We start from the raw sequence: 21,184 nt of genomic DNA on the forward strand, positions 1-21,184 counted from the left end.
TGATTAAGTAGAAAAGAATTATTATATATAATCCCTAAAAGGAGATCTTCTATTCTTAGAATTTTCATGATAAGTCAGTATTCAACCAGGGTCAAATTATGTGACCTTGGGTAACTCAGTTAACTTCTCAGAAAATCAGTTTTGTACATACAAAAAAAGAGCTGGGTAATTAATACTGGAAGACTTTGAGATCGCTTTGAGCTCTGAAGTAATGTAATTCCGATCTATTGTAGGCACCATGCTGAATGCTTTGAATTCAAAAACTAACAATCTAAGTAGCAAAGCAAAACTGGGGTTCAGTAAATACTCCTCAATTGCTTTCACTAAAAGACCAGGGCAAAGAAAATATAGCATATATTTTTCTACTCTCCAGAAAGAAGGAGAGAACACTCATAAAACATGATAGTGAAATTGTAGAAACTTTTAATGTTTTCTCTTCCTCTTTCTTTATGAGAAGGGTTACCATAATCGGGTATACTGGGAATATGCTGCCTAGAAAGAGAACAGAGAAAGCCAAACCAACAGAAGGTAATTTGAAGAGTATTTAAAAATGCAAGATGAATTCAAATCATCAGGAAGAAATCTCAACCTGTTATCTTGGAGAATCCTTGACGATCAGGAAAAGTCCATCTAATTTTTAAAATGACAGGGAAGGGTCGGAGAAGAAAATTTCTTGATAGAAGTATTTTAAATATTTCTCAGAGGAATCAAGCTCCCTACAAAACAGTTTTCAGTTCAGGACCAGGTATGAATGTGGGGAGCGGAAGCTGCTATGCCCCACTGCTAACAAACTCATTGTATGAGAGTACGGGGGACAGGGAGGGCAGGGCTTCTCATGTGAACACAGAGCATCTGGAATGCCATACCAGATGCTCTCACATATATGTGAGAGCATCTGTGAGCTCTCACATATATGTGAGAGCATCTGTGAGCTCTCACATATATGTGAGAGCATATGTGAGCATATGTTCACATATATGTGAGCATAAAATATGGTCTCACATATTTTCATCAGTATTCTTCATGAGGCTTCTATTCACACATAGCATAGGAACCAAACTGGACTATTTATTTATTTATTCTTCAGTCACACCCCAGGATGCCTTCTTCTTTTCCTCTGCTTAGTAATCTCTCTCCTCCTGAAGTGTCCACTTCTCGCACTGCCTTTCATCGACTCCTTCTGAAGGTCTGTCCCTCCAGGTACCCCATAAAACCTTTCATGACTTCCTCCCATCTGAGGTGCTCTCCTTGAATTATCACAGAACTTTACACCTTCCCAACCGGTCCCAGCTTACATCATAATTGTTTACACGTGTGTCTTATTCCTTTCTTCTCATCCCACCCCTGTCTGCTTTTGTAAAATCCGACACTAAGCTCTATTTACCTTTATTTACTGCAGATTATAACACAGAACCTTTTCTATGCCATATGCTCAATCAGTTTCTTGATCTATAAAGTTGACTAAATATCATGAGAGACACTGTGGAATTATAACTGTGGATCTGCTCAGCAGCCATCAGTTGGCAGCCATCAGTTCGGCATCCTCAGTTGTTTTCCAAAGACCTATTACAGGGATCTGTAAGAGGACAATGGTGCCTTGTTTTTATTCTTCCTCAAACCCCTAAGAATACAGACAGTAGGGGAAAAAATCCCTTTGAAGAGTACTGGACTGGGAAAAGGGAGGTATTCTGGACACTGTCTTTTAGTTAATCTGGGTTTCATGCAGAAGACCAGTGGTCTGAATTAAGTCCCTTTAATTTTTCTAGTACTAAAGTTTAACGATTTAAAGAATCGTATGTATGTTATATGTATATAACCTATATATGTTATATATAGTCTGGAAGAAAGAAAGTACCAGTTAAGCTGAATAGTACAGAAATTGACAGGTAGAAAACACATAGGGCAGTTTCCAGCCAGAAAATTGGGTTCCCCTATATGATTTTTCTGAAGACAGCAACATTACAACCACACTGTGTCACTCAGGTCACTGCCTCTGCCATCTGATTAGGCATGTGTCCCACATGGAAGGCATCCTATACAACTGCTTTAACTTGAACTCCTTAAGGGGTCCATAGAATTCAAATAGAGAGGGTTAGATTTTTGTTGGGAGTTTATGGAATATCAACTTAAAGGTAGTATTTGAATATTCAAGTGTTCTAATCAAGATGCATAAATATTTTATTGTTCCACGACTGTAATTTCTTAGAGAAATTAAGTCACACAGATTTAATCAAGTTCATTTTTTAAAAGGAGAAAAATTAGAATTCAAAGTGCTTCACACAGAATTCATGGTGCTTCAAAGGTCAGTGTTTAGATGAAATCAGATGACAAGTGGGTTGCTTTTTAGTCCTTGGTTCTCTTCATAATTCTTCATGGGAAAACCTATAGCTCTACATGCTAGTTCAGAGGTGAATTTCTTTAAAAAAAGATAGTTTCTTCCTACTCTGCTGTCTATTTATTCATATTTTATAAATATTTGGAAGTAATTTTACATCTCTAGCTGAATATTAAAAATACAATTTTTTAAACATACAGTTAGTTTTATGAATCATGCATATAAAATAGTACTGTTAGGAAAATGTCTTTATATCATAGTGATTGCCCACCTTAAAGGAAAATAGAATTATAAAACAATAAGGCTGATTTTAAATTGTGCATAGAATCAGTAATTGTGTATTTAAGGCAATTAAAAGATTTATTGAATCTTGGTTAAAAGTAGATTGACAATGACGTTAAAGAATAAAGTGTAATTTATTTGGTGCTACTTTGTGAATGCTTCTTAACTACAACTCACCTCACGATACCATATACAATATACTTTCAATCACAACTCAAACATAAAATAGCCTACAAAATCACATGGCTATAATCAATATACAGTGATTATATTTTTAAAAGAACAAAAGAAAGTTAGCAATTAATTAAGGTGCAGTCACTTTTTTCAAATAAAATATTAGCACCATACCAGATAAAATGATCTAAAACTACTGGCCTCCTCATACTTCTTAAATAACTAAATATAAATTTTTTTTTCAAAGCACAAATATTAATTTGCAAAATCAGTTCTACAGTAGTTAATATTTCTCTCCTTTTCTGCGTGTTTTCCCACTAAGGAAAAATATGAAGTAAAAACTTTCACAGGATATGAAAATGAAACAAAGAAACCTAAGCAAACCAAAGGCTGTGCTTCAGCAATGAGTTCCAACGGACGCGAACGTGGACATCTCCCGGCGTATGGTACTGAAAGGTGAGAGCTCCAGTTCTGTGGTGTATTCGTTGTCATTGTCATCACTGGTCACCGTGGAAGACTTCTGGACGCAGTCGTCACAACAGCAGCAGCAGCATTCCATAAAGGCCCGACTAAAGGGTTTGCAGAGACAGAAAAGTAGGACAGGGGTCACACAGGACTTAAAGAACAAAAGGAACTGGCTGATGATATTAAGAAGGTCCATTGTCTGCTGGGAAACCCCTGTAGCCATGTAAGCAGTAACAATGTTGCAGATATTTTCAGGAATAATGCAAAATCCATATAAAATGGTCAAAGCCACGACTGTGCAGTTCATCTGGCTTTCTAGCTGAATCTGCCGCTTATTCCCCCGGGTACAGGCTTTCTCGGCTTTGCGGATTTTCCTTGCAGTCACTAAAGAGCAGGTGATGGTGAAAAGTGTGGGCAAACAGAAGTAACAGCCGAAGTACCACCAGAGTCTGGCGCTGTCGTAGGTGAGGGCTAAAACATAGATGGTGTCGGGGAGATCCGGGGAGATCTTGATGACGCAGCGTTCCGCGGGGGCGCGCCCGCTGAAGCCCGGGTCCTCCTTGCTCAGCTGGCGGAGCACCACTTCCGGCAGTGCCAACAGGAGGGCACCCACCCATATAACAGCAAGTTTGGCGGTTGTGGAAGAACAGTTTTCTATCATTTCGTAGTACATCTGGACGTTGGTGGCCGCACGGAAGCGGTCTATACACAGAGCACATAAGGTGAACGTAGTAACTCCGAGAGAAGCAGCCTGCGGGAGGAACACAGAATATATTTTTCCTGGGTCATCTCTGAAAGATCAAAACATTAGGCAATAGGGCTTCCCTGGTGGCGCAGTGGTTGGGAGTCCGCCTGCCGATGCAGGGGACACGGGTTCGTGCCCCGGTCCGGGAAGATCCCACATGCCGCGGAGCGGCTGGGCCCGTGAGCCATGGCCGCTGAGCCTGCGCGTCCAGAGCCTGCGCTCCGCAACGGGAGAGGCCAGGACAGTGAGAGGCCCACGTACCGGAAAAAATACAGATGGGCAAAAAGTACGGAAAAAAAGAAAAGAAAAAGAAAACGATTTCCTGGAATGAGGCATGAGTAACTGGGTTGGTGACTACAGCTGAATCATTGTAAGGACAACAAATAAAACTAGAAGAAAAAAAAGAAGAAGAAATACAGTGGTTCAGGGTCATGGAGCCAAAAAATATTAAAGCTGGAAGGAGCCATGAAGATCAGCTCAGTCATAGTCAACTTAGCGGGGCAAGGTGGTTGTCAAGTCACAAGATAAACACAGTAATCATCTGGGAGCATCAGATTTACCCCACTGTTTGGGGGGAAATTAAAATAATTTAATGTTTAATAGATAGTCTTTATTTATATATTTAAACAAGGACAATGGATAGGATGTAAAATGTTCATTAGGGTTAAGATAAACCAGGAAACTAAAAGAAAATTCCCTAGGTGGATGGATGCTTTGGGGTATACCCCAAATACCTGCATTCACTCTCCCCTGCCCACTAAGTGGGAATGTTTAAGAAGCACAGGCAGAAGTCATGCCTTGGCAAAGGGGCAAAGAAATATATACACACATACATATATATATATATTATACATTAATGTCTACATTTTTAGAACTCGAAGGTATCATGTTGACAAAAGGAAAACCATTTGTCCTAACAATTTTAGTACTCAAAACATTAGTTGTTTATTTACTACATTCAAGCTGTCACTCTTCCCAGAGCGATGACAACTTGCCTTGCGGATTCTATAAGAGTTCCAATGTCAAATAATCTCTCTTCTTACACACTACACGTTAGTCAGTGTCTACTAGTCCTCATGTGCGAAATAAGGACACCGCATCCACGTCCTGACTATTCTCATAACTTGGTGGGGACGGTGTGAAAACGAGATATAATGAGGGGTGAACTGTTTGAAAAGCAAACATGAAGCAAAATATGACCAACAAAGTCTAGATCAGGGCAAATCAAGAGGTCATGGCTGAACTTATAACCACAGCTCTTGTACTACAAAATTCATGCAGTTTCCCATAAATACCGGTATAAGAAATATCCATCTAATATGCCTGCCATGAAAAATGAGTCATCTCTACATTCACCTTTTTAAAATTAACTTTCAACTTAGTGAGTTGTTTGACTTGATGGAAATATACTTTGCATCTATGCCAGAGACTCAAAATAATTCTAAAATTGAAGTCCACACTGTGCAACTGTCTTAAAATCAGATTTTGTTTTAATGTCAGTCATCTTTTGAATGTCATAGTCTGAATGGAAATCTGACAAGGATGGGCCATTTTCTAAAGGTCTGCACCGAACAGGATTACTGGGAAATTGCTGTATTTTATTTTACAGATTTTTGAAAGTTTTAATTTATATATTAGCTTTTCAAATGTTTTGATTCATCTCTCTATAAGACTGTAAAGCAAGGCTTTCTGCACTGTCTTCACTGAGGCAAATCTTGTGCATGTTTCCTTGTCACTCTGTATCCTGAGTCAGTCCACAAATACAAAGCTACAAAGGCTTATGCTGTGCATTCTTTTTAAATTAGGAATAACATTTCTGTTAAAAGGACAGCTTGGTGATTTTGAAAATACGAGACTCTGAAGAGAAGCAATCTCTTAGAGGCTCGGAACATCTATGTGCTTGGTAATTTTCTATCATTCCTTACAAAGAATGCACAACACACAGGAGATAATGTCTTCTCCCCCATTAACCTCTTTAATTTTAAATCTAGAGATTTAAAATCTGGACCAATTATCACAGGAGCTATCATTTGCATACCTATCTCCAAGTCTGTTACAAAGCATTTCATGAGAGGTAATAGCAAAGAACAAATGAAAGTGGGTAGACAGGTACTAGAACAGGTGTGTTAGATTACTACTCCTTAGATATCATAAATGGTGCTGCACATCCACTCTTAATTAAAAGATGTTCACTGCTTCAAAAAGCAAAAAAAAAGGGGGGTTCTAGCTTCTGTATAATTCATCTCACAAGATTAAAAAAAAAAACAACAGGAAAAATTTTAAGCAAGAGTAAGATGTGCCTCAATTTTTTGCTCAGGAATCCTTCTATACTGTATCTCATTTGAAGATGCTCAGTTCTTCAGCCATATTCCCAAGAGCTTAAGTACTGAGGACCTCAAACATATCTGACGAATCATAGATTGAGGGAACCTTCCCACTTGTCCTACACAATTTCAGGAAGCTCCTGTGTCCAGCTTCCTATTTTCAAATTGTACTTCTGTCTGATAGGATCCTCTGCAATTAGGATCCAGCTGAAACGGGGCGAACCGTCCAGGAAGGTCACAAGAGCTACAGAGAGAGTTGTTAAAGGAACCGCTGAGGCAAACACCGCCCCAAATGCAGATAGCACTTACTACGCAGTTGCCAACAGCAACTACAGCCCAAATGCCAGTCCCACATAGCTACTCCCTCCTGCCGCCACTGCCTGCAGTGTTATTACTCCAGATATTTTTCTGTAAATTCACTTATACACTTGATTTTATGATGTGAAAGAGCAGAAAGGGTACATGGTCCCAGCTCAGTACTTTCCCCAAATTATTTACAGGAGACCGTAAACCTTTGTAAAGGCTTAACTGCATGCCTCAGAAATTAATTGATAAAAATCATCTGGACAATGGGTGGTGGGCTAATTTCTGCCTACTTAGATATGGAATCTATCCACGTAATTAGAATGCTAAATGCTGGGGTAACATGAAAAGATTTCTATCACAATTTTTAAATGTACTTGTTTACATACAGCTCATTAGAAATTCTACCAAGATGCATGGTGCAATTATACACAATTATAAAACTGTACCATGAAAGCTGGATCTTCTGCATTTAATGACCATATCTGATTGCTAAAATTCAATACCACTAGGAAATATGCTCTTGGGAGTAAAGCAGTTAAGCATTAGCTTAGATGGGTAGTTCTTTGAAGCAATATTCTGAGAGATGGAATGAGTGAGATGCAATCTGTTATTAATTAAACTGCAATGGAAGGAATAATTAACATCAACAAAAGCACAACTATAAACACTTTGAATAGACAAGACTATTACTTGTGAGAATCAAGATCAGAGGAAAGCTGGAAGCAGAAATCTTTAACTAGTTGGGAAAATAAGGTACTGAGAATTTTGAGGGGATTGGCATCAAAATACAGACACTAGAGAATCAAAATAAACAAAATCTAAAACAAAATCTAAAATCTTTTCTTCCAATGTTCTGCTCTTCTTTGTTTCCTGGAATAACAACAGTAAAGCTACTTCAGCCCCTGTCCAGTCAACATCCAGAGTGGTGAGGCTGTGGGCAGCTGTGGTCACCTGTGGTCACCTGCAGCGTTGCTTCAAGGCACTGGGCAGGCACAGGGCAAGTGGAGACACTCACGTGGGAAAGGGGCAGCTCCAGTGTCAAAATGTTCTCCCCACTGCTCAAGGTGCTAACTCAATACAAACATCCAGCCTTGAGGAAATCCTGGCCACCACCTTTACCTAGTACTGTATTAAGTTCATTCAAAATGAGGTGAAAAAAGAGCACGTGGATACTTTATGAGAAACAGTCGGGACTTCCCTGGCAGTCCAGTGGTTAAGACTCCATGCTCCCAATGCAGGGGGCATGGGTTCGATCCCTAGTCAGGAAACTAAGATCTTGCATGCCGCGTGGCGCGGCCGGAAATAAAAGAAAGAAAAACAGTCATCTGTGGAACTCCTGTTGTAGCTATTGCTCCATTTCTCAGAAGCTTACTGCAGATGGACACATATGAAACCTTTATGAATGAGGTTAAGCTATGAAGGTACAACTCATACCAAATAAACAGTGTCTTTTGCTAAACCCTCTGATATACATCAGTGATAACACTGATGGGGAAAGAAAAGACCGATGTACTTCCAAGCAAAAATTCTTTCATATGAAATCGAATCTACATGCTTAAGTACAGTGAAGCAGCTGGAATACACTGATTTTTATAAAACAGGAAAATTTCTAACCAAAGTCATGACAACTTACTCTAGCCTAACTTATATTTTACCTCAAAAAGATGTTTAAGTGCATCTATTTATGTGCTGTCCTTTGTATACAAGTAACTCTCGAAACAAGGGCGTTATTGTTAACAAAACCCATTCATTTGAGCCATGAATGATAACCTATTATAAGTCCATGGTTAGAGACCTAACAATCAGTCAGGAAAAAAGCACGAGGAGCACAGGGTAGAGTTTCCTTTGAAACTCTAAATGGCTTGAGCTTGTGTGCCCTGGCTTCCTCTTGCATTTTCCATAATCCTTATCCTTGAAACACTTCAGGGCAACTTCTCCACCAGAGACACTTCTTTGAGCAACAGTGGAGACAACATGTTTCTCAGAGCCACTGTTTATCAGACTGCTGTTAATGAGATGGCCTTTATCAAAAGGTCTTCATTTCAGAGCACATGCAAATCATCACACTTGCATTAGTGTTTCCAGGCCAAAATATAGAGTGAGTAGGAGAGATTTGTCTCAACCCTCACAAGGACATAAACATCTCTGAAATGAAACAGAGCCCTTCCAGGCCACTCTTCCATCGTCAAAAAGAAGGTTCCTTACCTTTATCAGTATCACTGAGATTTAATCTGACACAGTCACATATCATAAATATCTATCTATTTCTATTATATCCAGGCTATTTCATCTATATGTGATTTCCAATGAAGATATCAACTGTCATTATTGCCTCATTTTCAACTTTCTTCCCTTTTTTTTAAACTTGATAACATGCTCTTACTTATTTAAAAAACAATGGAGACTATTTAAAAGCTACTATATCATCCTAAAATTTGTCTTGACCCTATAAATCTTTCTTTACCTTTATAGTCCCACCTTGATGTTCCTACCAATTACAACTTCTGACTTCTGTAGAAGTACATTCCTTTGCAGTTAAAAAAAAAAAATCATTTGACTACAACTTATCTAAAATGTTACAATTTAATTACAAATATGCCAACGCTCATTAGTGTAAAAATGCAAATGAAGCAAGATTAACATCATGTGTACTACAATGGGAGCCACCTATTGGAATCAACAGGTCTTAGAGCATTTATATATTCCATATTCATTCTCAATAATTAGAAATTCATTTCAAAATGTAATCTTTCCCACAAGCTCAAAGTCCACATTTCAACGCTTGATATTATTATGATGTTTCTAATCAATCTTAAAATGAACTGGGATTTCTGTTTTTCACCTAAGGGTTCTGACAAGTTTCCAAAGAACAGTAACAAATTTTCACCTATTTTTTTCTTGTGACTAATGAAATTGATTTGCATGATGGTGAACCTAAACTAAAGACAAAATCAGAGTTGGCCTCATCCATTTGTGCTTGGGTAGTTATGAGAAACCACATTTTAAGACAAAATTCCTCTGTTCTTAACCAAAATTCCATTGTTGGTAGTAGGTTAAGGAAGTACCCTTTCTTTACTCATTCCTCTTCAAAAGGCATGTATCTCTAAATTTCACATCTTACTGTGAATTAGTTAACAGATGCTTTTCCTATATAAGAGAAATCTGAACCAAGGAGAAGACAGTAAAGGTAGGAGGAAAGTTCCCTGAAGGAGGGAGTGACGAGAAGGGAATAAAATAATGGCAGCCCTGAGTACAGTCATACACCTAATTGAAATGACTCATCCTAGGCTAGGATCAAATCAGTGACCTTGGCATCATTCATGCTATCAACCATTCCAGTGTGCTGACACAGCACATTGAAAACCATCATAAATTCACAAACTGAAAGTATTCTGTCTCAAGAATAAGTCTGGAATTGTGATGATATCCAGTTCTTCTGGAGGTTTTGTGGAAAGTATCTGTACCTACTTTGCAAATAGAAAGGGCCCATATTTGAGATTGTAGCAATTCCATTCTCCACTCAACCTTGAAATTTTAGGTGAGATCATCTCTTCTGGCACAAAGAATACCATTCTCATAAGGATACTTAAGAGTTAAGTACCCTTGGCAACAAGGTTGAGTTAATTATGGGACCTTGGCAGGTCAATTTGTGGTTAAAAAAAAAAAAGACAGAGGATCCCTGGAGGATGGGCACAGAAATGCAGTGCCAGAGACAAACCTCACTGCATAGCAGTCTGCCCACCCTCTCCCCACACGGTCCACATCCCAGACTCAGATCCCTGTGCTTCTAATGGGACACTGTTAAACCTAGTTGCAGCACATAGGAAGAGCTATTAAAGGTGGGATCACTCTCTCAAGGCCCACGCAGTACAAGCGTGAAGGGCAAGGTAGACCCTTACTTCCTCAGCCTTGGGTACACTCCTAAGCTCAGATCTGTTTTGCTTTTGTGGAAATATTTGCTTCTTTTTCACTGTTGAGAGATGTTTTGTTGATATAACCAGATACGCTGGCAGCCCTCAGGAACTGAGGATACGTCCTCACTTTGACTGTGGGCTTGAGAAATGAATCCAGGTCTCAGGAAGGTCCATTCTTTATGCTTCCCTTTCCCCGACTCTATAATAGGTCTAAAGTATCTCCCTCGTCAGCCTTTCTTCTTATGTTCTCTAAGGTCAAATCAAACAATAGGTATGTTTTAGAGATTTTCAGAAGAAAAGGACTCAATTTAATGTACTGTTATTACATTGCTAATTAAACAATTCATTTAAATAAACTTTAAAAAATTTGATTTACTTAATGTCCTTATGGCTAATAAGGACGACTAATTCCAAAGCAGAAATGGTTATCTCAGGCAGTGTATTCTAAATAATAATTTAATATTTAATAATATTTAGAATAATTCTGTATTCTAAATGAAATTTCTAGGACTGTCCCATCTGCCCAATTGTCTTATAGGCCTCCTATCCCAGGAAAATTTGAGAAAACAAGAATTAAAAGACTTTCATAGTTGTAACTTTTCACCATGGCTCTAGGCTGTATGCATTTATGAAAACTAAGCGTAAAACTATGCTTGAAAAAGATTGAGAGGGAACATAGTTTTCACTTGAATTTCTCCATCTTTGGTCATAACTAAGTACAAACGTGAGCTGACCCATTCCAGAGCCATGCCTGAACTTCCATAACACCTTGTTTAAGCCTCTTTTAAAGTATTCACCACACTGTAGCACACGATTTCACCTGTCTATAATAGCAGTATCATATCTATGTTACTCATCTTTGGAAACTTTTTCCTCTCTTCCCCTTCTTCTTCCACTCCTGTTTCCTCCTAACATACTATCTAGCATAGCAGAAAAGCCCAGTAAATGTTTAATGAATGAATGGATAGTAAATAAATGAATGAATGATGACATCTATGGAAAAGGACTATAGAAAATAATGAATTATACAAGCTGTTCTTAATCAGTTATTGGGTGCTGCTGTTTCGTGTATAATCCTTAAAAGCTGAATGCCAACTAATATCTCTAGAAGGCAAGTAAAGAAAAATCCACGTTCCTGTTTATACTTCATTGGCAAGCTTTAAAAAAGGACGACATTCTTATTACAATCAATAGTCAAGGAAATTATTTGAATTTCACATTTGAATATCCTAAAGCTTTTACTTCTTAGGTGGAACCCAAATTCAGCAAACTTCACCGTACACTGTTCATGAACGGAGTTATACATAGGAGCACACGTTATACTTGTTTTCTTTTCTGCTGGAGTTATCAGCCAAATACTGTCACTTGCATGGGAATGTGAAAATTATTATAAAGGGATTAATAGGAAGTCATACAATATTTGTTAAGCACCATTCTCACACAGTGTGTCTATTTTCCCTGATAGTATTATTAGTAACTTTCAAGTGGCTCACAAAACTGTGTTTCCACTTAAAAGTCTATCAGAATACCCAATGGCTAATCCACCCCTCAAGCAAATTTACTGTCTGCCGTGATCAATGTGCTAGTACTTGAATCTAGTACTTTTAGGGAAATCTGTGCAGACTCACTCACAAAACTGTATAGCAATATCATCTTCAGCTTCGGTACCCACCCTTCTTTTCGTATCTGTCAGTGCCAACTACAATCTAAGACAATGAAAAAGTCATTTGCTCACTCAGTTTAAAACCAGTATTTCTAAAGCCATTGGAGAATCTGGCTTTTTTCATCACGAAAGGTTCTAGACCTTCCACAAATCATCCCTGGTCCAGAGGCCCTGGTGAGATGTATTCCCTTTATCCACCCACCACCCTCATGCAGGAATCTTGTATCCCAAGAAAATAAAACTACAGTTAGATCTGGGGTTAACTTAGAACTATTTGAAGCCTTCTTCCTTCCCTACCACTCACCATGAAGGTGTGAGTTCTTTAAACTAAGGAGCTGTCTATATTATTCAAAACGTCCAATTAACATCCAAATGGAAATAGTTAGCAGTGGATCTGGATCAGGTGATACACTGACTCTGGTTGGCATTCATCAAATAATTAGCAGAGAGCTGTTCTAGTGGGTTGCCATATTCAATGCCTGAGTTATTTGGCTTTAACCATTTTTTAGATCCCTAAGAGAATGGTGTGGTAGGGAACCCCTCTGCCATTCTCCTACTGCAATCTACACCCAGACCTCCATATCCAACCCACATCTACACGCTCTCTCTCTCCATACAACTATTCAACTATTGCTTTGAGTATAGTTTTTTCTGGTGACTCTCTGACAGACCAGTTCAAAATGATGTGGCTGTTAGAATGGCCACCATCCACCCAGATTTCCTCCTCTCCTATCCCCCTTTCCTACCATTCCGTCTGCTTTAAGGGACTTATCACTAGGCCACAGAGACATCATAATCCTGGAACAGAAAGAGAGAAATTATCAACTACAAATGTTCCTACTATGTTCCCACTCATAGCAGTATTATACTAAACCTCCCTTTCTAGAGATAGACTCTGGAAGCTGGGTGTTCTCCTTAAGTTTTGGTCAACAAATTGAAATAAAAAGAAGAGTTAAATGCGAATTGCAAAGACATATAATTTCTGCTGAAGAAACACCTATTTTTCTACACAAACCAACTCTCCCTCAAATTCTACTTCCTCCTTAAGATTATACTAATACTCAAGCTGAAGAAAAAAGAACTGTGGGAGAGAAGGAAAAGAAGGCAAAGGAGAAGATGGGAGAGAAAAATTGTAAAGATCAATAAAAATTAATTGTGGTTAAAAGTTTTAAGTAACTAAGAAAAATTTAAAAAGAGAAACATTGAAAAAGGCAAAAAAGACTACTAGAAAAATGGTAAATCATACATTACAAATCAATAAGAAGATGTGTGGTGGGAAGAAAATGAAGACTACCCAACAAATAAAATAAATATAAGAGATTAGAAAGTAAAGAAAAGGCAAAATCTAGATAATGAAGGAGATAAAATGTCAAATAATTTTCAGAAGTCTTGTGGTCAAGAAGAAAAAGATTTGGAATGAGGGCAAATCAGGGAGAACGTTTTCAAAAAGATTTGTAATGTCCTCCCCTATCTAGAACACTTTGTGATTTTTAAGAACATAAAATATAACCTATGTATCTTTATTTGATTATTAAAATAACCATGTTTGGCACATGAAAAAATGCAATTGTCTCAGATTACTGCAATTTTTAAAAATTTAATGAGCTACGAACTATGGAATTTATGGGAAACGATGAAATTTAAGAATATAAAGAGCTACAAGTTTCATCATATAACAAATGATGTTAACTGGGCTTATTATTTTTCCTGTCTGTTGGATACAAAAATCTTTTTAAAAGATGCCAAGGAGGGCTTCCCTGGTGGCGCAGTGGTTGAGAGTCCGCCTGCCGATGCAGGGGACACAGGTTCGTGCCCCAGTCCGGGAGGAGCCCGTGAGCCATGGCCGCTGAGCCTGCGCGTCCAGAGCCTGTGCTCCACAACGGGAGAGGCCACAACAGTGAGAGGCCCGCGTACCGCAAAAAAAAAAAAAGATGCCAAGGAGCAGAAAGAAAAAGAAAACACTCACTGGACACTGTTTTGCCTCATAGATGTTTGCCTACTAAACAAATATCAACATCAAGTGTTGAGAATAAGGGTCTGGTTGCCATTGACTAAATATGTATACGTAGGATGGTCATTTCTCTTTTCTGAGTGTCATGTGTCATCTTTAAAATGAGGGGGTTGGGTTAGAATGCCATCTGGTTCTAATTTAACGTGGTAATTCAAAAGCCACTGTAGTGGCTGCTGTGGTTCCCCACCCAGATTGCTTCTTCCCCAAAGTCCTTTAGGAATGAAATGCTGATCTCCCCCAGCTGCTGGGACTATGGGTGGTTGATGGCTCTTAGCTGCATCCCTCTCTAGCAATTGCCCTTAACCAAAGAGATCCACCCGGCTCAAGGTTATGCCCCCTTCCTGGGAGCAACTTGCATCCAATGACTGGTCTGTTAGGGGCTATAAAGGCTGGGCCGTCTTGCCTCCATTCAGGACCTCCCTCTCCAGCCCTGAGCTCCCTGTGGTGTCAGCTGAGGTCTTTGTGGCATCTGCATCACAGTTCAACGTCCCTCTCTGCCCAGTCCTGCTTCCTTCATTCCCTAACAGGTGTTGAACCTGAGCTCACACCCCAATAAACTTCCTGAAGCAGATCTCCACATTAGCATCTGGTTTTTTTCAGAAACCCAACATGAAATAGGCATTAGATCCCTCTTACTTCTGTGAAAACAGCAGTGCCTCCTGGAAGCAGAAATGCTTTATTCTGAGAGTTGGATTGTATTTCTTGTCCTCATAATCAGGAAGTAGGGAGCTAATGCTATTGTCTGATCATCATTTTCACAGAGTATGATGAAACATTATAGAATTATTTCAGAAGACTAGGATTAGGTATGAATATAGAAACACTAAATCTTAAGGCTTTTATTCATTATTCTAACAGTAAAAATGTACATTATAGTTTAATTTTTCAAGAAAATAAAATGAGTGAATCTTTTTCTCCAAGCCTTTGCTTTTCCAGGGGAAAAAAGAGCCTAGTACCAATAATTAAAAAATAGAAAAGGGCTATGAAGAAGGGGGGAAATAGAGAGTAAAAAATAATAATTGTTTTTCTTAAGGAGCTGAGAATTAAATTTAAAAAGGAAATACAAATGAAAGTATGCATTTTTTAAAATCCTCAGTATTAGAGGATTTCTCTTTAATTTTCTTTCTCTTTATTTAGAGAAAGAAAATTAAAACACATACATAATAAATACCATCACTCAAAACTCACAGGTCTCACTAAACTAACCGAAGTTTATATATTCTTTTCTGACTTTGAATGGGATTCTTTTCTTTTAAAGTTTTTTTTCAAGAACTTTGGTAATTTTTTTTCTTTCCCCAGTTTCTTTTTTTTGTCCTTTTTATTGTTTTTCCCTTTAATGTATAATGATTTCATCCTGTCCAGTGCATTTAAAACAAGCCAATATGCTTCCCTCTTATTGGAGGTAACTCTCCTATTCACTTTATAGTTTACTTTTGTCTCTTTTTTGCATATGTCAATTTCTTCTGCATTATTCAAACAATCAGAGAAATCTTAAATTGAAATTGACCTTGAAAAGGCAATTGGTAGACACATATTCTCTTCCAAAAATTTCACTTCCTTCTCTGCAATTCAAAAATGAGCTGTCTACCAAATATTTAGATGTTTCGGAGCTACTTGGAGCTTGGCAACAAGAGAAATTCTAGATGTTGGTAAAGCAGCAACAGCTGATTTAGCAAGCATGGCATGATCCTGCATCTGATCTCTGCCAGGATAACAGAGGGTCTTATTTACAGTCTCTTGCCTTGGCCCTTCTAAGTAGGTACGGTTTTCTGTTTACTTATCCCCTAGCATTAGGCCCTGGAACAATGTTGAACATAATGTCACTGGCCCTGGTGCCAGACAGGATCAGGGGCTCTGGAATATTTACAGTTTCCCTTCTTCTGCTTCCATAAATGAAACGGGCAGTCTGAATGGAGTAAATCAAGGGCCAGCTGGCTGAAAACACAACTGGCAACAAAGCACGTGGGCTCCTTCCAAGAGCTGGTGTTTAAAGAAATTCCAACTACCATAATAACGGTTAAGGACACTAGCTGTAGGATGTTAACAGTCAAATTTTACTCAAAGATTTTCGTTTCCAAAGTTTGGAAGCTATTATGTGTCCCCTTCTTCTTAAGAAATTTTCTAGTCTTGGAAAAATAGCCAATCCCTTATACTCTAACAAACGACACATATATACTATATACTTTAGGAATGTCAAATAAATTCTGTGCCATGATGTACAAAGTGTTATTTTTGCTTAAGCTCATTCATACAAAATAAATAAAATGGTTACAAAGTTGAGAAGGAAAAAAGGAGAAACAGAAATGACATACGAATTTAGGTGGGATAGCATGGCAGACAGCCAGACAAACTAATTTGGGAGGTTACTAATATATCCAGGCCAAGTGACAAACAAAGAAAAGCAGATGTCTTTTGTTAAATAAAATATATATATTGCTCCAATTTTGATATTTAAGAAGAAATGTGATAATATCCTTGGGGAAGAAATCATACTGGAGCACTAGAAACCTAGTAGATGAGTGATGCAGGGGTTTTTTTCTTGCTAGGTTCTAATAATGAATTCACTCTAGAATCTCTGATAGTCTCCAAATCAGAAATCTATATGTATAAAACCATAGTTGAGAGAGAAATTTAAAATCTAAACAATTCTATACATTATGAGATGCTAATTATCTCCCAATCCAGGAGCAGGTGAGTTTGAAGGTGAGTGGACAAAGCTGCTTAGGTCCGCCCCTGTGCCCAGTATATAAATGCCAATGTCTATAAATGATTGGCAAGAGAAATGAGGGAGGAACCCTGAGAGAAAGTGAAGGGCTTCAGCAGTAGGTGCGTGGAGCAGCCGGTCTGATGCTATAAATCCCGGAAATGAATAAAGCCCGTAGCTTGAGACCCCCTGGAAGGCATTACCTCTACATAGGGCACGACCTTGCAGGAGAAGTCCTCCAGCAGCCACTTCTTGGTCAGCTCATGAAAGATGACGAGCGGAAGGCAGAAGAAGATGATGAGAAAGTCCCAGAAGGCCAGGTTGGCCAAGAGGGAGTTGGAGATGCTCCTCATGTAGTAGTTGTGACACACGATGCACATCACCGCCAGGTTGCCTATGATGCCGGTCCCGAAGATCACCACCGACAAACACATGACCGCATAGGCTCCGTAGGACTCCTGGGTCAGTGGGTAGAAAGGGTTCTTCAGTCGCAAGCGCGGGTTCGTGGTGTTCCCCCGCCGAGGACCCCCGCGTTCGTGAACTCCTTCAAGGGAGGACCCGTTCAGAGCCAGAGCCCTGCCAGGGGGTGCAATCGTCCGCCCTTCGTGCCCCGACGGTCCATTGACCGTCTTGGGTTGGGGGTCGTGGTGGGAACCCTGGAGTTTCCCGGCTCTCCTTGGCCAATAATAAAGGTCGCTGGCTCCGGGTTCCTTCCTCACACTCTGCTCCTGACTGCGCCCAGAAATGCCAGCGCCTCTGGGACCCTTTTCCTTCTCCTCTGACGTGTGAAGGAAGAGTTGGAGAGCCGTGGGGTTCCCTCTCCCCAAAGTACCCGGGGGCTTCTGACTCCGGGCACCTTTCCACCTCCAGGCGCCAGGTGGTCTGGCTGGAGGTCCCGAGGGCTCCGCTGCCGACGCCTCCGCCCCTCTGCCCGCGCCTGGGTCACCGCCGCGGGCCGCGGGTGGGTCCCATGAAGGCGCCAAGCGCACCGCTGCCTCCTGAGCCTCCTCCCTGGGCGCACGGGTTGGCAGAAGGTCTCCTGCAGAATTTTCCGGTCCCCAAGCGTCCCTGCTGCGACGCTGTATCAGTGTAGGTGAACAGCTTTCCCCCAGACAATTTTCGTTCCCGGGCGCAGGGGCGGACCCGAGGACGAGAGAAGCGGAAACCTTGAGCAGTAGCAGAAGCAGCAGCCGCGAGGTGCGGGCGAGACGCGCGCCCGCGGCCCGCATGGCTGGGCGAGGGCGCACCCGGCAACGGCGGCTCCTGCTTAGGACGGACACCTGCTGCCAAAGTTGCCGCTGAGAGTTAGACACATGTCACATACTAACCCCCGCCCCTGCAGCGGGGGACGGGAGATTAGGGGGAGGTTGGGGGATGGGTCTTGGGGTCACAGCCCTTCCCCTCTACAATCCTTCCTCGTTTGGTGTCCTGTGCATTTCTCAGCCAAGTCCAACCCGAGCGCTGCGTATCCCCAAGATTCAGAGAGGGAATCGCTGCTGCCGGTGGCTGACCTTGAAAACTTGCAACCAACGCCTGACTGTTGATTAATGTTGCGACTGGGAGAAGCCCAGACGAAGCCCCACGCTCCTCCCTGCCTTTGGGGTGGCTGCCTTCCTGGTAACAGTCGCTCTGCCTATTTACATGCTTTCGATATAGCTTTATCCAGCAGCAAGACGAGGTCGCTTCAAGGGAAAGGAAAGCAAGTTCCCCACCTTCAGATGACTAGTAGCCACACTCCCGCTCCCGCTTGCTGGAGACAAGCTGCCCACAGCCAGACGCCGCGCACATGCGCCGGGGTAACTCTCGCCCCACCTAACCCCAGCGACTCGCGAGGCTCCTGCGGACGAGGAGAAGCGGGATGCGAAGCCCGCGGCCGCGGCCAAAGTTGTCTCTCCTCTTGCTCAAAGTTGACCAGGGGGCGGCGCGGGCTGCTGGGCGGCGCGTCTCCGCGGAGAAGGGAATCGGTGGTGGGGAGGGCTAGCTCTGCTCCTCGGTGGACAGTGCCGGCGGCCGCAGGAGCTTGTGGCGGCGACAGCGGGCGCAGCCCGGGCGGAGAGAGTGGTGCCCGGAACCGCCGCGGGCGAGGCGGTGCATGGCCAGGAAGCCCCTCGCCGCCGCTCCAGCCGCAGCGCGCGCACGCGAAACCCAGCGCTCCGCTCCTTGCCTCCTCCCCCTGCTCAGCCTCCTGCGAGAGACGCGCTGGTTTGTGGGGAGACGGGATCCCCTGGCGGCTTACGAGGTCACTAAACCCACACACGTTTCATTCAAGCCCTTTGTAGCGGCTTCCACGCGTAGGAGCTGGAAGCGGCGAGGGAACGAGGGCGGAGGCGCGGAGCCTGCGCGGCTCGAGGCTAGGGATGGGCGGGACATGTTAATTCCCCAGATGTCTGAACCAGCCTGACGGGTCCCAGAGCCGGGTTGTGGGAAGAGGCGAGGGGCGGGGTGGCGGGGTTGGGGAGATCCGTGCGTTCGCTTCCAGACCTGGGTCCTCGAGGGAGTCGTAAATTGAGGCGCTCGCCTCCTTAGGTGTTTCCAAGAACTGAGGATGGGAAAGAAAGGAAGCTCAGAGGCTTCCATCGTAGAGAATGAGCAGTTCTGGGAGTGGGACGCAGAGTGGGGATGCGAAGGATACCCCTTTCCCTTTAACAAGGGTTTAGGAGGCATCCTACCAGGGGTTACTTTAGAACCACTCAGACCACAATGAAAGTAGTTTTGTTTGATGAAGTAGAAGGAAATGATAGGTAGGGGGAAATTAACGTGAACAGAACTTCCAGCCTGGCTGACCAGGCCTTTCCAGCCTTTTATACTGTAAAACCCCACACTCAGGCCACAGCTGTCAGGGTGTAGCTAATACGACAGACAAATATCAGACAAACTGATTAAGAGAGAGCAAGTGATAGAGGAAGAAATAAACACATTTTGAAAAAAGGGAACATGTAGAGAGACAGGAGAAAACACAATGAGAAATAATGCCTATTGTGGTAGGTAGAATAATGGCCTTCCAAAAGATGTCCACATCCTAATTCTTAATACCTGTGAAAATGTTACTTTACATGGCAAAAGGGACTTTGCAGATGTGATTTCTCAAGGGATTCTCATCCCCTTGAGGTGGGGAGAAGATCATGGATTATCCAAGTGGGTCCATTGAAATCACAAGGGTCCGTGCAAGAGGGAGGTAGGAGGGTCTGAGTGAAGTGAGACCCTGAGCTAAAATAATGCTGGAGATCTCTAGAAACTGGAAAAGGCAAGGAATAGGCCATGCCTGATCGTTTTTAGAGTTCTGACCCCCACAATGATAAGATAATGAATTTGTGTTTTTTAAGCCACTTTAAGCCACCTATCAATTACAATGGAGTTTCTGGGAAGGGTGCAAAAGCTATTTCCTTGTTGAACTTGAATTTCTCTCTGGGTAGAGGTGGAAATCAGTGACACATTAATGTGATCTAGAGTAAAAAAAAGGATCAAAAAAAATAGCTCACATGTATAACCGAGACTTAAAATTAATGAGATGGGGGGGAGTATCTCTAGTTTTATGTTGACAACTTTTTTTTCTTGTTCACAACTAACCCAGGTTACCCCCTCCTGAATTTTTTTTTAAATAAAGTATTACAGTTAAAGTAGAAGATTTCTCTCACCTTATTCCCATCTCTCTATCACCTGAGGTGACTAATATTCTGAAGTTGATGTGTATTTTTTCATCCACATATTTTGTACTTTTATGCTAGATCATATACGAGTTATACTGTTCTGTGTGCTTAAGAGTTACACAAATGGTGGCATAGCATAGTGAAGACACTGAATTTTGCTCTTTTCCTTTTACACTTATAATTCTGAGATTCAGCCTAATTGATACATGTAAGTCTAGTTTGTCCTTTTTATGAATATGCTATAGTTAATTTTTACATTCCTACATTGGTTAACATTTGAGTTGTTTCCATTCTTTTTACTCTTAAAAGCAAGCATAGAAGTTTCCTTGTGCCCACATGCAAGAGCTCCTCTAGGGTTTATACTTACGCATGCTATTTCAGGTTCATAGGATATTAACACCATCAGCTTTTTAAGGTATTAACAAATTACTTTCTCCAAGAGCAGGATATGAGAGCCCCCCTTTTCTTCCTATCCCCTCAAAGTTTCGTTTGGATATTATCATTGTTATTCATTTTTGCCAGTCTCGGTAAAATAGCGTTTCATTGTTATTATAATTTGTAGTTCTATAATTATTAGTGAGGCTGAGCATCTTTCCACCTTTTATTGGTAAGTT

General features: G+C 41.1%; 1 protein-coding gene across 1 annotated transcript; it reads right to left on the reverse strand.

Moving 5' to 3' along the window:
* Positions 1 to 1,904: 1,904 nt before the first annotated feature.
* On the reverse strand, positions 1,905 to 19,195 carry GPR37 (G protein-coupled receptor 37). Its single transcript, XM_079932654.1, has 2 exons — positions 17,127 to 19,195; positions 1,905 to 4,007 (listed from the first exon to the last, which is right to left on the reverse strand). The coding sequence occupies exons 1-2, from the start codon at positions 18,150 to 18,152 to the stop codon at positions 3,189 to 3,191; spliced, it is 1,845 nt and encodes a 614-aa protein (XP_079788780.1). The 5' UTR covers positions 18,153 to 19,195; the 3' UTR covers positions 1,905 to 3,188.
* Positions 19,196 to 21,184: the final 1,989 nt, after the last annotated feature.

This window comes from Stenella coeruleoalba (genome assembly GCF_951394435.1).
Source record: "Stenella coeruleoalba genome assembly, chromosome: 9".
NCBI lineage: Eukaryota > Metazoa > Chordata > Mammalia > Artiodactyla > Delphinidae > Stenella > Stenella coeruleoalba.

Bases quoted from the DNA above. Each gene is read 5' to 3' on its own strand.
- GPR37 (XM_079932654.1), bottom strand. From the start codon at position 18,152: ATGCGGGCCGCGGGCGCGCGTCTCGCCCGCACCTCGCGGCTGCTGCTT. The intron at 4,008-17,126 runs GTAATGCCTTCC...TTCCTCCCGCAG, and splicing joins AGGTCGTGCCCTATGTAGAG to GCTGCTTCTCTCGGAGTTAC.